At 37.1% G+C, this 16,487-nt stretch overlaps 1 protein-coding gene across 5 annotated transcripts in view; it reads right to left on the bottom strand.

Annotated features, from left to right (window-relative positions):
- The window catches only part of LOC128696975 (ankyrin repeat domain-containing protein 10), a 163,272-nt gene that overhangs the window by 30,895 nt on the left and 115,890 nt on the right, over window positions 1-16,487 (bottom strand). Inside the window, exon 6 of one of the 5 annotated variants that reach the window (XM_053788425.2) lies at window positions 14,370-15,315. The exons of 3 other annotated variants lie outside the window; for them this stretch is intronic. In XM_053788425.2, the coding sequence (XP_053644400.2) occupies window positions 15,104-15,315 (212 nt within the window). In that variant the 3' untranslated portion in view covers window positions 14,370-15,103. Of the gene's footprint in view, window positions 1-14,369; window positions 15,316-16,487 lie in introns of those variants that run through there. One more of the 5 variants, XM_053788427.2, reaches the window with a different exon arrangement.

Below are 16,487 nucleotides of genomic sequence, written 5' to 3'. Positions count from 1 at the left end.
ATCAAGGGAGTACCTGTGACTGGTTTTGTGAACTTTTCTATCATCACAGCCTACCCTGGGGTTAGGCTTTTCTGTTGATTGCCTGTTCAACCAGGTTGTTGCTATTGGCAGCCCACTGGCCAACATATCCATCACAACTCGAGTGATCTGGTACTTGGCAAAAGTAGTAATCCAGTTTCCTTTTGATAAATTGTGTGTTTGTTCTGGCAATGTTTCTGATTGCTGGGTGAATAGTCTTGGACCATGGATGTTGACCAACACTATTTAACATACTATCTCATTTACATCACCACAGTTACTGGCATAGGGACAATGTATGATAGGATTTCCTTGTGTTCCAATAATGCGTATGAAGTTATACAGTAGGACCCCTGTATCTGTGGGTCTGTTATCCATGGTTTATGGTGGCCAGAAAATAACCCTTACTTTTGCTTAATAATGGCCTCAGAGTGCAAAAGTAGTGATGCTAGAAGTACTTCAAAGCCTAAGAAAAGCCGTGCTTAATGTCATTGAAAAACTGCCAATTCTCCAGTCATTGTGCGTAATTTATCAATTAAACTTCATCATATTGTGAGTAATTTATTAATTAAACTTCATCATAGGTATGTATGTAACTGAAAAACGACTTATATATAGGGTTCATTACTATCTGCGGTTTCAATATCCGTGGCAGGTGTTTGGAACTTGGCCCCCACAGATACGGGGGTCCTACTGTATTCTAAAATAAAAAATTAACTTAAAAGGTGTAGCTACTTAAAACTCCATAGTAACAAAAACAGGCAGACACATCATTTCAGTTACAACACTAATAATTCAGCTGTTTTAAAAAAAACTGCAGAGATACAATAGCAATAGAAAATAATTTAGAACAAAAATTTAACCATAAAGTCAGTTATTTCTTTATTTTTATATTTTTTATCAAATGAGTTTCCAACCAATGGAGGGTGACCTAAAGAAGGAAATGCATTCATCATCACTTACTTAATATCTGTCTTGCCAGAAATGCTGAGACTCACAGTTCAAATGGCCTCCCCTGAACCACATCATTCCCACCCACCCATACTTTATTTGGTCTTACTATATAAAAGGTTCATGGAAACAGCCCTCTAAAAACTACATTAATATGATACATTACATAGTCTTCCAGATTCACATTGGCTGGAAACTGGGAAACCTTCACTTCACAGAGGTTTCCCTGCTGAAAGTGTGGAGAAATGGCAAGCAAGGAGCCTTAAGAGATAGATGGCTGCTTTTCTTACAAACTGTTGCTCTCCCTGTAGATAAATGTAACTTAGTGGATCCCCTGATTTATACCATTACAGACCCAGTGATTTGTACATGCTCTTGTGAAGTGCTACTTAAGGTTAGGAAATTTCTATTTATTTGTATACAGGAACAAAGATCTACTTATGTTAATAACCTATTTGTGGCTAGAGATCTATTCATGTTAATAACCTATTTGTGGCTACAGGAGAAGAGTAGGCTCAAAGGTAATATACACTGAGAATTATGCATCTCTAAGGGCATGTATACTTAGAATTCACTTTAGCACCAAGTTTAGGAATTAGTGCATCCTTGATTGGGTTTATGCAAGTAACATGCAACCTTAATGACCCTTGTGTAGTCAATAGGTTTTAAACCTATTAAACCAACAATGTTAAGCTCGTGATGTCCCATCTTCAGTATTAATTCTACCTACCGATGGTCAGAAAAAAAATTTTGTTTTGCAAATTCAGTACTGTAGAGTACTTTTGCATGCATTGAGGTAGATGGGGTTAGGCTTATGGGATATGGGGGATATCTTTCTTGGATCATGCAGCGACCAAAATACGTAAATTTTTCTTTTTCACTCTTGAATTTTCAGGCTAAGCACATTTCAAATTTTGCATGCCTATGCAACAGTCTGAAAAGTGGCTCTCCATTATTTGAATTTCACTCCTGTAATTATTTCCTGACAGCTTATCTGATGACTCCTATAAACCCCTCTAGTGTCTGGTTATTCTCACTACCAGATTCTACCACCACCAGTAGCTTTCAGAGACTGAGTAGGGACAGTCACATTTTACAAGTCAGAGAGCTATTTTGTCTTGTTTGACCCCAGTGACTCTCAGATCTGTTATTTTCTATAGAAAAGGTTGAAGATAGTTAAGAATGAACTCACTGTTGAAGAAAAGGCCTGCATTCTTGCATGGGCACATTAAAAAGTGCTCACAAGTGAGATCTGTATTCATGATAGTTGTGGGAAATCCACCATTAATCATCTCATTGCTACTGCTTTTGATGTGCCCCCTGACACCCCTCCTCTTAAGAAACCAAAACCTGGACATTTTAGATTGATTTCAAATGTTATTGAAAACCTTCTAAAGAGGAAAGTACTGAAACATCCTTAGATATTAATAGCAGGACTAGAGAAAACCATCCTGATATACTGAGACACATCACAAAAAAAACAAAGTATCATCTCTTGAAAAAACTGGGATGATATCTTGAACTCCTGCCAGGAAACCTCTTCATTTTGTTTTGCAAAATGACTCATTTGCAAAAAATACGAATACTGCACTACTGAAGTTTCGATTAAAGTTGTGTGTAGTGACAAGTCCCCATTTAATTGTGTGCATGTCAAGGATGATGTCTATCATCTGTCAGTCACTATTCCCCCTGACCTACACACCTATACACTGTACTCACCAAACTTGCCTGATTGTGGTTGTAGGCATCAAGTCATAGTCCTGATGGACTGATGACATGGGGTTGCTTTAATGAATAACAGGGTCGGGGAAATTATAATTCTTGCCCAAAAACACAATAATGAACAAAAATCATTGTGTACATGGTGCCTAATAATAATTTAATAATAAAAATATTTTGGGATTTTATCATTCTTTAGGTTCTTTAAAGAAATTCACAAATGCTCACACACCAAACATCAAACAACTACGATTAAAAATATATAAGAATATTAAAGTTTATATACAAGAGTCACAATATGATCATCAGGATCATAATCTCTAGAAAAGAGATGTGCTTTCAACTGAGATTTAAAAGAATAAACTGATTCCCAACTCTTAACAAGACACTAGTAACCTGTTATACAGTCTGGGAGCTACATGAGATAAGGATCATTCTGCAAATGATTTTTCACCAACAACAAACAGTTTAACCAGTCTGGAAAGGTCTACAGCAATTCATAGAAACCTTACTGAGAGTAATGTAAAAAGGTACAAGCATATCAGCAAGATACTAGGGTTTGTGAACTGGTAAACTGGTGGCTACATAGATCTACGTCAGTGCCATAGAACTACACATAAATGACAGTGCCATAGAACTGTATACATAAATTACAGTGCCTTCATATTTGCTGTGAGTAGCAAATTTATGCCTAGATATGAGAGAATGGGTCTGTGAAGCAAGGGTATGCAATATAAAACATATCTTGCCCCCATGCAGTATATGATGGGAACATTAAACCCTTAACCTTGTGTTGGGTTAAAACAGCAACTTAAGGGTGCTTTCTAGTGTGGGTTTCATGATTTTATGGACTTTTTTTGGTGCCATAGTGAAATGGACAAGATTGAGTCAATTTAGCATGACAGGCCTAGGTATAAGAAAATGGGTCTGTGTGGTCGGTATGCACAGTACAAAAACAATCAGGGTTGCTGCAATGCATCATGGGAATGCCATCTTATTCACCATTGTTCATCATGGCACACAGACAGGATACTCTTACTCCCAGGCAAATGAAACAATTACTCTTCAACAGTAACAGTTCTAAAAATGAAAATATAATTTCTAGAAACGAGTTGAACAGTTCTGAGGACAAAGTGACAAAGTGACAGGTGGAAATGCCAAGAATAGCACTGAAAACTCTGATGACCCCAAACCATCTACCTCAGGCATCAACATGATCACAAGTCCACATCGTAAGAAAAATCTAAAATTCTCCCATGGCTTGGGCACAGAAGTGAGTGGTACTGATGACAGTCATGATAACTTGATCCTAGCAACCAATGATCAAATAAGTGATGATCCTGATGATAATCTGCCCAAAAGGTGTCAATATGTACAGCATTGTACTCTGGTAGTGTGCCTAAGGTTATCCACAAGAGACATGACAGATTGTGGGACCCAATGTGATGATACAGACTGCCTAATATGTACACATGCATTTGCTGATCTTATCCCTGTATGTACTTTCCAGACAAGTGTAACCCCAACAGGAACATGTTATGCAAGATTAGGGATGTTCTTTTGTACCTGAAAATAAATTGTGAAAGAAGCTTGGTATTAGATCTAATTGTGTACACAGGAAAGAAACCACTGGAAGATACCAGGAAATCATTAGGAATCTTGGATGATGTGATGAACAAAATGATGGTAAGGGGCATATGTTATACACTCATAACTGGTACATAAGCCCTTTACTCTGGGATTTCCAGCGAATGGACACGACAATGTTTGAGGTACAGCGCGTATAAACATGATGTGCCATTGATGACATCTGTTCACGAGAATGAAATGACACAGGAAAGGTGAACAGAAAAATTAATGAACCTATTGTGAAACCAACTGATGTCAATGATTACACGAGCAATATTCATTTGGTAGAAAATGTGACATGCAAATTGGGTTGTTGAATATATCCAGAGGAGTTACAGCAATATATGTTTTTTTTTTCATCTTGTTAGCAATGCAGTGCTGAATGCACACAATATGTATCGTGACTTGCGAAATCGTAATAATATGATTGCAAACAATCCAGAGCATAAGCCACTGGGCCAGCTGGCTACAAAAAAGCTTCACCCAACTAGGTATATTTATATACACTGGCCTGGAGTTTTACAACTCACTTGCCATGGGCTCTAACCCCACCCATACAGAGGTTTATTATGTACCAAGTTAAGACTGGGAACAGACTCCCATATGGTCACTTCTACTTGCCTGTCATTCCACAAATACAGAAACACCAGGTCACAACACCAGCAAAACACATGCAGTGCCATACTGATGACCAAATACCCTCTTGTTTGAGATATGATGATCACTTTCTAACTGCACTATACTTCGTGGCTCAGAGATGTTACATCTGTGCTCACACGTGGTGACCAGCAAAGTGTAGAGAATGTGTAAAAAAAAAAACTTCAGGGAGTTCCGCAGACCATGAAGTCTCCAAGGCACCTACTGCCGCAGTTTCTGAACAAGAAACTGTAGCAGTAGGCAACCTTGGCCTCAATAACACAGATCTGCATGGGAGATAGTGTAAGGATTAATAGCTTCAAATCATAATACAGATTTTAAATTTAATTCTTGTTTCAATAGAGAGCCAATGCAGGTCATACAATTAGGGACTAGTGAGAACTCTAAGCAGAAGCAAAAATACCAGTCTACCTGCACAATTCAGTACAGACTGAAGAGTTTTCAGTAAGCAATAAAGCAAACTCACAAGGCAACAACTGCAATTTGAGAGGAAACATGTGTGTGGATGAGAACCAAGATACTCTCCATATCAAAGTCTTATATGACTACAAAGAAATTACAAATATGATAATTATCAAGATTTAACAATTTTGTTAATATGCCCAACAAATGACAATGAAGAATCCAGGTAGATACTGATCCAACAAGCTGCAAACTTACAGCACCTCAATCTAAGGTAACAAAAATCTCTAATCTCTATTTCCCTGAGATTTCCCCCTGATAATCAAAATGTATTTCTTACTCTCAATTAGTTTCAATTTGTTATCTGCTATCCCAGTTCAAACATCATGCAAAAAAGAACAAAAATCACAGTTTTGCATTTTCCACATTCAAAACTCAGATGCAGACCTATACATGTATATCATCAGCATAAAAATGATCACCCCCATGGGCATTCAATAATAATACTAAGCCACTAACATCAACAGCATACAATGCTAGTCCAAGAACAGAACACTGGCAAACACCAAAGAACAAAGAAGACAGCTTAGATACAGAATTACTAAGTCCACAGCCAAAAAAGATCACTTGTCAGTAATCCATGGTCAATGGCGTCAAATGCAGCAGAGAGGTTCAACAATTACCAGTGATGTACTTCCTAAAGAAGCAATGAGTACCCAATCATTGTAAACTTTCCAGTCATCTCAGTTGAATGAAATGGTCAATACATAGAATAAACACAGTAAAACATGACTGATGCAGAAAAAGAATGATCTAGAAAAAGCATGTTCAGTAAGTTTAGAAAGGAAGAAAAAATTTAAATAGAATGATACTTTGATTTGTTTTCTGAATCAAAGGAAGGCTTCTTGAGGAGGAAACAAACCAAGACCCCCTTCAACGACTGTGGAAAATATCCACTTTGAAAACAACTAATCAACACGGTTACAAAAGAAACAACATATTCATATGTGAGCAAGCTCTTTGAAACAGTTATAGGATGAAGTGCACAGTATATCTTATTAGAACCTCTGACATACTCCAGAACTCCCTCCTTGTCAACTGGAGCAAACTGAGAAAAAGTATCGACAAGCTGCAGCAGTCACAAAGAATTCTGCAACCAGTTCAGATGAATCCAAATCCAGTGAATAGTCTGTTTTCTAACAAAAACAATCAAGGAAAGCCAAAGCCAGCTGAAAAGCAGAAACAAATGTAGACAAAGCAGATTCAGATGCACAGCCAAGTAGGTCACTGAGATGGGTGAACAAAAATTGATTATCACACCTCTGATGTACCTTTGACAAGTTTCAAGTCTTACTATTCGTCTGGTGCTTGGATTCAATTTTTCTTTAATACGTGTACAGTATTCCCCCTTACAAGCCAATACCCTATTTGTGACACTGTACAGGCTTCTATATAATGAAACCATGATCTATTCCAGCAACACTTGGCACTTCTAAAAGACCTATGCACTGAGAAACAGAAGAATCATACCAAGGGGCAAAATCACATATCGAGATCCTTCTGGTAATCAAAAGACAGAACTTACTAGTCACAGGCACAAATACCCTGTAATAAATATTTGATAACTGGTTAACAGACAATGTAGACATATCCTTGTCCAAGGCATCTCTTACTGTCACGCCACCCTGATCCAGATCCAGATTTCTATAATTATGAAAATATAATATGCGCTCACAAAGGCACAGCACCAAAATATTAAGACTAAAAGTAATGACACTGATCAGAATACACTGTAAAGAGGTATTACCTAAACATCTTTAATGTTCTGAAAATTGGCAGAAGACAAAACGAAGTCCAATACACAACCTCCAATGTGGGTGGGTGGGTGATAACACATTATTCTCGAAATTTTTCAAATCCATTAATCACATGTGCCGGCCGTCCCATTGTTTACCAGCCAGCCTCCGCGGTAACATCCAAGCATACACTCGGAATATCGTATTATTACAGTGTTTTCGGTGCTGTTTGTGGAAAATAAGTGACCATGGGCCCCAAGAAAGCTTCTAGTGCCAACCCTAACCCTGAGAAGATGCCAGTTGTGGAATCCTACCAAAGATTAAGGAAATGTGTGCAGAGTGGGTTGAACTGCAAACCTTTATAGATGAAAATTGACACAGCCTATTTCAATGACAATGTTATGGCCCATTTTAGGAAAGTCTTGAAGGAACGGGAGGTACAGAGCTCTATGGACAGATTTGTTGTGCGACAGAGGTCCAACAAGCTGGTCCTAGTGGCATTGTAACCCCAGAAAAGGACTTGCTACCTCAAGTCCTAATGGAAGGGGATTCCCCTTCTAAACAGTGACTCCCATCCCATCAATCATTCCAAGAACTTGCATGACTGTGGTTCATTACCTGGAGCTCATTACCTATGTACCTTGTTCAGCTATCAAAACTTTGGGGCCCAGTCCTTCAACCCATTATGTACCTCTGTAATCCTCTGACTACCACCACAGGATGGGTATGGGGTGCATAATGAAGATATTAAACTAAAAACTAAAAAATTGTGGACAATAAACCCAGTAGTTAAAATTATCACACACAACAGAATGACCGTTCTTCTTGCTAAGGATTCAATGAATAATCCAAATAAATAAAGAAAAGGATTCTCAGCCATGATGATACACAACCATCAGCCTCACAATCTGCTGATGACATGACAGGCTGACCAGTTAAGATATGATGTACACTTGACAAAATGAAAAATAATTGACTCCCTCCACCACCCAAAGCAGCAACTAACTTTGGAATGTGATAAATAAAAAAAGATCTGAGGAGAGCAGCTGCAACCACTGGTACCAGACTCTAAACAGCCATATTTCCATCAAATATAACATATCAAGAGAAAACTGATATGCAATTATCCTACCTTCAAAGGTTTTGCAGAACCTGAGGAGAACTTTGGAAGCTTTTGAGGCTGTAAAGATTGTATTCTCCATTAATTTGTGATGTTATGACAATGTCTTGGGAGAGTGAGCAAGATACAAAGCAGTGAATTGTGCTTCAGGGAGAATCTCTAGAGGAACAACTAAAGCAAAATGGGAGATAATTTATTATCACATTTTCTATACTCATGATCACCACCACAAAATGTGGTATGACTAAAGCCCTGCCAATGACAGCAATGAGTCACCCAAAACCTGCTACAAACCTACACCTAGTCAAGCCAACCCATATATAGTGTCCATTTTTACTGACAACATTTCAGATAACAAAAGCCTTCAGTACAGCCAACCTGCTATCATAAATTTTGAGAAACAAAAGTTAAGAACATGACTGTTCTCATGTAGGTCTTTGATTTGAGGATGATGAGCATGAATATCAGAAACAATTCCATCAACAGAACAAGAAAGTGAAAGACCAATTACAGTAATCTTAGGCAGCATCTTGATTGATTCAAAGACCACAAAACCAGCATCAGTGAGAAAACAGGAAGCCACAGACACCCCATCCTCCTATTTTGCCTCCACAATTGGGAAACTAAGCACCAAAGCATAATTTTTAGTCTTCCCTACTTTCTTTATTGGAAATCAACTTAACCTTTCACTGCCCAATCCCCTGATGTTAATGTTGCTATCAGTGTCCACTTTATAAAAAGAAAAATTCTTCTGAAATGGTAGAGAATCTTTTTCTGGAGGTAATGACACTAAAGGTATGAAATTTGATGGATAACTTATGGAAATATACAGGCGCAATGTTAGCAGTTTGGGCGCAATTTATGCAGCGGCAATTTTGCCAACTTTGAGTCCCATTTGACTAAATTCTTACTTCTTTTGCTATTATGCCTTTCATTCTATTGACTGAGCACACAAACTACCCATTCAACTGACAACTACCCTATTTTACACAAAATTAAAAAAAAATACAATTTAAAAACAGAGTCCAAAATAAACAATGTAGACATTCCAGGCACTAAAACAATGTTTCCTCTTGTCATTAATCATGTTTCCTGGTCTCTCCTATATTACAGTTTGCTTTTCATTCTGAATTCATATTTATACAAAAAATCAAAGATTTACCCTCTTTCTCGGAAAATAAAATATACCAAGTAACAGCCAATAAAAATCATAAAAGCCATCCGAGAAAACACCTCAAAAATTGCAGTTTTAAATCAAGCACAAGGTCCGAGTTCTGCTTTTTCCTTAATGCACTGTGTGGGTTGGGATTTTGTTCTTATACTATGCATACTCACTGTACAGATCCAGTCTTTTATATCTAAGTCAAAATTTACATTATTCAACACTGATAAAAACAACAAGAAAGAAGTATGCCAGAGAAAACTTGAACTTCTGTGTCAGAAATTATATAAAGTCTGAAACTGAATCTGTATGGTTGCAAATTTTTGAGAGAAAATTAAAATTTGATTTTAGGCATATAATACTGACCCCTAAACTTAGAAAACAACAAAGGACAACTACTCTGGGATGAAAACGTGAAGGCTTGGATCCAAGACAAGAAAATGAAATTATCGTAAAGAATATAATTTTAGACAAATTGATTGGAATTCCTTGACCAGAATCCAGAATCAAATAACAAGGAATTTTTTCCCAGTAGATTAGTCCATTTCAGACCCCCAAACATACACGTACAAACGCACTTACATAAATACACTTACATAATTGGTCGCATTTGGAGGTGATCGTTAAGCGGGGGTCCACTGTATCTGCATAAATTGAGTAAAATCTGAATGTGACCATTCATATGTGGCATTCCACAAGAATAAATTGTAGGCCCATTGTTGTACATAATTTATATAAATAACCTTGGTGAGGGAATAACTAGTGACATAAGTAGATTCACTGAATGACAAAAAACAATCCAAATACTGTAATAGGTTCAGGGGAAGATACCACTGAAATTCAGGAAAATATAGACAAGGTAATGTAGTGATCTAAAAAAAAAAAAGGCAGATGCAGTTCAGTGTAAGTAATTATAAAGTTTTAATTCTTAGGAATGTAAATAACCTTGACACTTAACTAAGTAATATAGAATATGATGAATCCCATACTAGTGTGGCTGTGGTGCACTTCAATTCAAGTCCCCTCAAAGCTGCCATCATCTCACAAAATCCTAATAACACAATTACAAATGAATCAGGGAATGGGTGGGGTTTGAAAACATGGCAGGTTAGTCCTTGAGTCATACAACTCACAGGCCAGTGTGTCAATACATTGGCCTGAGAGTTTCAGGACTCACTTGCCATGGGTTCAAACCCCACCCATTCCCTGATTTGTTTGCAACTGTGTTATGATTTTGCGAGTCATAGAATATGATCAAGCAGAATATGAAAAGGGCTTAGGTGTGATGGTAAGCAGTAACCTGAAGCCAAGACAACAATATCTTTGTGTGTAATAATGGTAACAGATTACTTGGATTTATAAGGTACAGTGGTACCTTGACTTACGAGTTTAATTTGTTCGATGGCCGAGCTTGTAACTCTATTTGCTCGTATATCAAATCAATTTTCCTCACTGAAATTAACTGAAATGCCATTAATCCACTCCAGCCCCCAAAAAACCACCCCAGTTTTTTTGCTTTGGGTTTTTAAATAAGAAAAATGTATTTATAAATAAGAAATTATTTTTGCCTTTTTTGCCAGGTCCCAGCAATATTTTAGAAATGCTAGAGTATATATAAAACTCCTTGAAGCACAGTGTAAGATGAGTGTCACTCCACTGCTGACAGTGCAGCAGTGGAGTGACATTTGATGATTGTGCACTGCCTTGACTATTTTTCACTGTTACACATAAACATGTATCTGTTTCTGTCTATCTGTCTGTCTGTTTGTCTGTCTAGCTCTGTCTATGTTTATCTCTGTCTCTGCTTATCTGTGTTTCTGTCTGTGTGTTTGTCTTCCTGTCTCTCTACTTGTCTCTGTCTCAGAGAGAGTCGCTCATGAACCAACAGGTATTACGCACAATGCAGAGTCGTCACATCTGATTCCTGAACAAGTGAAAATGTGTATTACTTACCAATCATGCTTATTATGCCTTATATCTACAAGCATAGATTTTTTTGGGTTATCCTAGGTAATTTACACTATGTATAACTGTATTTGTGTGTACCTGTGAGATAGAGAGAGAGAGAGACAGACAGAGATAGACAGCCAAAGAAAATCAGCCACCCAACCAGCCAGCCTGCAGAACACGTATTACACGTTCTAGAATTGTTTCTCTTTACTTAGGGCACATGTTATAGAACATTCTGACAGGATGACATTCAGTGGTATCAAAATTGAAAGGATGTTACATATTGGTTATTATCGAGGTTTTTGATATTTCCTCGGTATCTCCTGTGATTGGTGGTGTATCTGAAGCTTACTCGTAACTCAGATTTTGGCTCGCAACTCAATGCAAAAAATCAAGCGAGCGACGGCTCGTAACTAGGAAAACTCATAAGTTAGGGGACTCATAAGTCAAGGTACCACCGTATAAGTAACAGGAGCCCAGAGGTTATACTACAGATGTATTCATCATTAGTAAGACCTCTATATATCATCAGTAAGACCTCACTTAGATTATGCAGCCCAGTTCTGGTCTCCATACTAGAATGGATATACAGAATATACAGAGAAGAATAACAAGATTGGTTCACTGTGTAAGGAATCTTTTATGTGAGTTCAGATTGGAAGCATTGAATCTACTCTTGAAAGTCACAGAATGAGGGGAGACATGGCTGATGTATACAACTAAAAGATGGGCATAAATAAAGGCAATATAAATCAAGTACTAAGGATATATAATCATGACAACTGAAAATAATGAATTTAAACTTTATAAATTTAGATTTAGAAAGGATGTAGGAAAGTACTGGTTCAGCAATAGAGTTGTTGTTTATGAATGGAGAAATCTTTCAAGTAGGGTCAATGAAGCTGAAGCCTTGGGTAGCTTTAAAAATAAGCTAGACAAATATACAAGACAGAAGGGTTAGGTTTCAGTAAGACCCTCACAGCATGGGAAACTTGGTAGGGTTATTTAACCCTTAAACTGTTCAAACGTAGATCTACGTCTACGTGCGAGGGACTCCGAACGTAGATCTACATTTTTTTTACATGCTTTCAAATGGGGAAAATCAAGGTCGGAACGCTATGCACGTGAACATAGATCTACGTTTGCAGAGTTTAACCCTTTCAGGGTTGGTGCCGTACTAGTATGCATAAATTATAGCGCCTTAAAATCTAGCGAGAGAAAGCTGGTAGGCCTAGATATGAAAGAATGGGTCTATGTGGTCAGTGTGCACAGTATAAAAAAAAATCCTGCAGCACACAGTGCATAATGAGAAAAAAAAAATTCCGACCATGTTTTTGCTTTAAAACAGTGACTTTGCAGTGTATTTTCGTATGCTATTTATAGTTGTATTCTAGTTTTCCTGGTCTCATTTTATAGAATGGAAGACATATTACAGAAATTGAGATGATATTGATTGATTTCACAATGAAAAGTACCTTGAAATTGAGCTCAAAGTAGCAGAAATGTTTGATTTTTGCCAAAGTTCAAAAGTAAACAAATCTTGCCACGCGTTCAATACACGTCAACTGGTGAGTCTAATATTCTTTCACAAGTGCGCTGATATTATTTATACAATTTCTACACTAATGCAGCAATCTGCATAACAGTAAATCTTTTATTTTTTTGTGAGAATAAAAATTCAAAGTGGAAAGCAAAAGAAATGTAAGAGAGGCCTGGGGACGTGACTAATGAACAGAAAAAATGTTATTTTAGTGCCCGGAATGTCTGTCTTGTTTATTCTGGACCCTATTTGGAAATTGGCATTTTTTGAAATTTGTGTGAAATTTGCAAAATTGCCAATTTCTGGCCACTTTACTGGATAGTTGAAATCGGTAAATGGGTGGTTTCTTGTACTCATTCAATAGAAAAAAATGGAGTTCTAGCGAAATTGTTATGATTTTTGTCGACTGGTACATTGGAATTGGCCGAAAATAGGACTCAAAATGGGTGAAATCGCCGATGTGTAAACATCATTGAGACCGCTAACTTTGCAAGAGCATAATTCCATAAGTTTTCCATCAAATTTCATACTTTTGGTGTCATTATGACCGAGAAAAGATTCTCTATCATTTCACAGATCCCCCCCCCCCCCCCCCCCCGAAAAATTTCCAACCCTGAGAACAAGGTTAGGAGAGGGCCTGTTGACTCTGAAAGGGTTAAACTAATTCCTTGGAAAGTTTCAAAATAAGATGGGGTTGGATTTGAAAAGAACATGCCAAGTATGGGCAGTAGGCCCATACTAAAAATTCTTCTGCAATTTGGCAGTAGCCCAATATTATTTGTGGAGTCTGTATACTACTACATGTATTTCTTAGGATACCACCCACGTCAATTAACACTCAGGTCCTGCTCCTATCAACTGCTAGGTTAACTGGGGCAAAAGGTATAAAGAAACATGTGAAGTGTCTCCACCCACCCCATAATATCCTGAAATTATTCTAAATAAAATAAAATTAAGCCTGCCTTGTACTATAACCCATACATTATTCAATAATGACAGCACATTTTGAAACATGTACCTCATTAGCTGGAGTTAGCATGTTCCTAAACAGTGGTTAGGTTTATCTTGTGTAGAGAGAGGTAAGAATGTCAGGAGCATTAACTTAGTGCCTATGAATGTTAATTATGTCAGTGTTATACATTTAGCTGAATCCTCCATGAGTCTGTCTTCCTCATTAATGTACTATACTTTTTTTTTCACTTCACTATTACATTCTTTACTCCTGAAATTTCCCGACAGTATATACCTTATCTTACCCATTCCAAATGCCAATAACAGTAATAAATTTTATGCATTTATTACCTGAACAGCTTATTAATGTGTCTTAATGAACCGTGCAAATAACAAATAACAGGCCATGAAAATCAAAATCATCAAACCTTACACTTTTTAAAACGGGGCTTCTTCCACACAGAAAGATTCAGATTTTTGGATTTTATTATTTTTATTTATGTGAAGTACTGCTCCCATGTGGTATGTTCAGGGCAAGGGGTGATGGAGGCTCGATCCTCCCTCTAAGCTTGAAACAGAAACTATACTTCTGCGTCCAGTCTTTTCCTCCAAGGTTCTGGGACCATAGGATAAGCATAGAGAAAATATATCTAGTTTACAATTTTCTTTTACAAATTTGGCAAAAATCAGCTTATATACAAAGCTGACATTTTTAAATTATTAAGATAGTAAACTATTTAATGAAGTAAGGAACACTTTTAAGTAACATTGTAGGTTCCAGATAAAATTATGATTTAAAATGTAAAGCAATTAAAAGAAACAGAGAGAAAATAAACACTACAAATTACTTGAGTAGACCAGAATACTATCTGTGCGGGGTTTCAGTTTGAACAATATTCTAATTTACAACTTGTACAAAAACACCTTAACCTCAGACCACACTGAAATCCAGAATTCAGGAGCCCCACATATAGGGTAATTATTGTGACTGGATGGTGGGCCTTGTACACATTTATGTTAATCTTCCAATTAAAGGTCTGTACAGTATCACTGTACTTAGTACAGCACTGCTCACAACTCTGTTAGCCTTTTACTGTCTAGGTCATGACAGACACTACAGTATTAATATTTCTCTTCCTGAGTTATTTTAGAAGAAAGCAATGTGAATCTGGGTTGAGACTTACTTAACACCATCAGCCCCAGCAACTCTAAACCACCCAGATCCATTGTTGCTGCTCTTGTGCTTTTGACATAGAATTTTGAGGAGTGAGTGGATGTGTTGAGGAAGGGGATGTGTGCTCATGAGTTAGGCACTTAAATGAGTGAGCTGTCTCCATGTTGGCACTGTGAGTACCACTGTGAGCAGAACCCATCACTGTGCTCACAGTTTCCTCCTTAGATGTCGTCTCTAGTGAGTTGTCTGGAGGAAGAAAGTCAGAAATACACCATATCCCAAGATTATTAAGAAAATACCTATACAGTCTAGTACTTCATTCTATAAATGAATAATATAAAGAATGAAACAATCAATAGCAGCTAGCAGAACTTAATGAGTAACATTAGAGCAAATGGCTTAAAAAGTGATCGTGTGCAAAGTTAGTATCGTTGAGAGCAAGGCTATGGCAGTTTCTACAACAACTTGCTATGTGATGCTTCTTAAGAGTTATTAGAAAGTGACCAGCTCCTGAGACCACCATGGATGGACACTGACAAGATTGGTAGCTTCATATAGGTGCTTCAGTAGAGCAGAATATTTAACCAAACTTGAAAAAATAATGTTCAACTGTATTTATTTTAACACATGGATATAATGTTACAAGTTGAACAGTATATGAAGTCCAATAAAATCCCATGTGAGCTTCATCTGTGATTTTGAAAAAATCAAGATGGTCTCAGTAAAAAATGGTCATTTTCACAAAATAAACGCGGTTGGTCAGATAATTACAAACTAATTTATTTCATATCTGGCTCATATCCTTTAATGTTAGTGCCCAATAATTTTTATGTGCACTCATATATCATTAAAAAAAAATGTTAAAAATTAGAAGAAAAAAAAAAAATTCACATCACCTTGATGAAAATCAGTTATTCGTAATATTGTACAACGAAGTATTTAATAGTGCACATTCGTTTTTCCTTGTTTTTGATGGTGCTTATTTTGTATATTAGGACCAAATTATTTTACAGAAAATACTTGTCTTGACAAAATGTAGGCAAGGTTCGGATTCTAAATTTTGCATGCTATCCAGGCACCTCACTTAGGCCTAGGAATCAGTTATACCAGAAACCAACCTAACTTCCTCCACCTGCCATCAATTAATGCCCCAGTAATAGTCTCACTCACTGTACGGTATATTAGCCAAATTTTTATTGACATGACCATCGAAGATATTCAGCATTACAAACTGAGCCCATAAGAACCAATTAAATTATTATCAACTTATCCACTGTGTTTGTGTTTTGTTCATCAGAAGAAAGGAAAGTGTCTCCTACTTGGATCATAGACAATAACCTGTAAGGTGGTTAAGCATCCACTGGCTTCCCAAAGTAAGCCCTTTTACCCCAGTTAAAGAACAACGAATCACCATACAA

The sequence above is a fragment of the Cherax quadricarinatus genome, chromosome 49 (assembly GCF_038502225.1).
Source record: "Cherax quadricarinatus isolate ZL_2023a chromosome 49, ASM3850222v1, whole genome shotgun sequence".
Taxonomy (NCBI): Eukaryota; Metazoa; Arthropoda; class Malacostraca; order Decapoda; family Parastacidae; genus Cherax; species Cherax quadricarinatus.
Note: the sequence above shows the minus strand (reverse complement) of the source record. Positions and strands in the feature narration are given on the sequence as shown.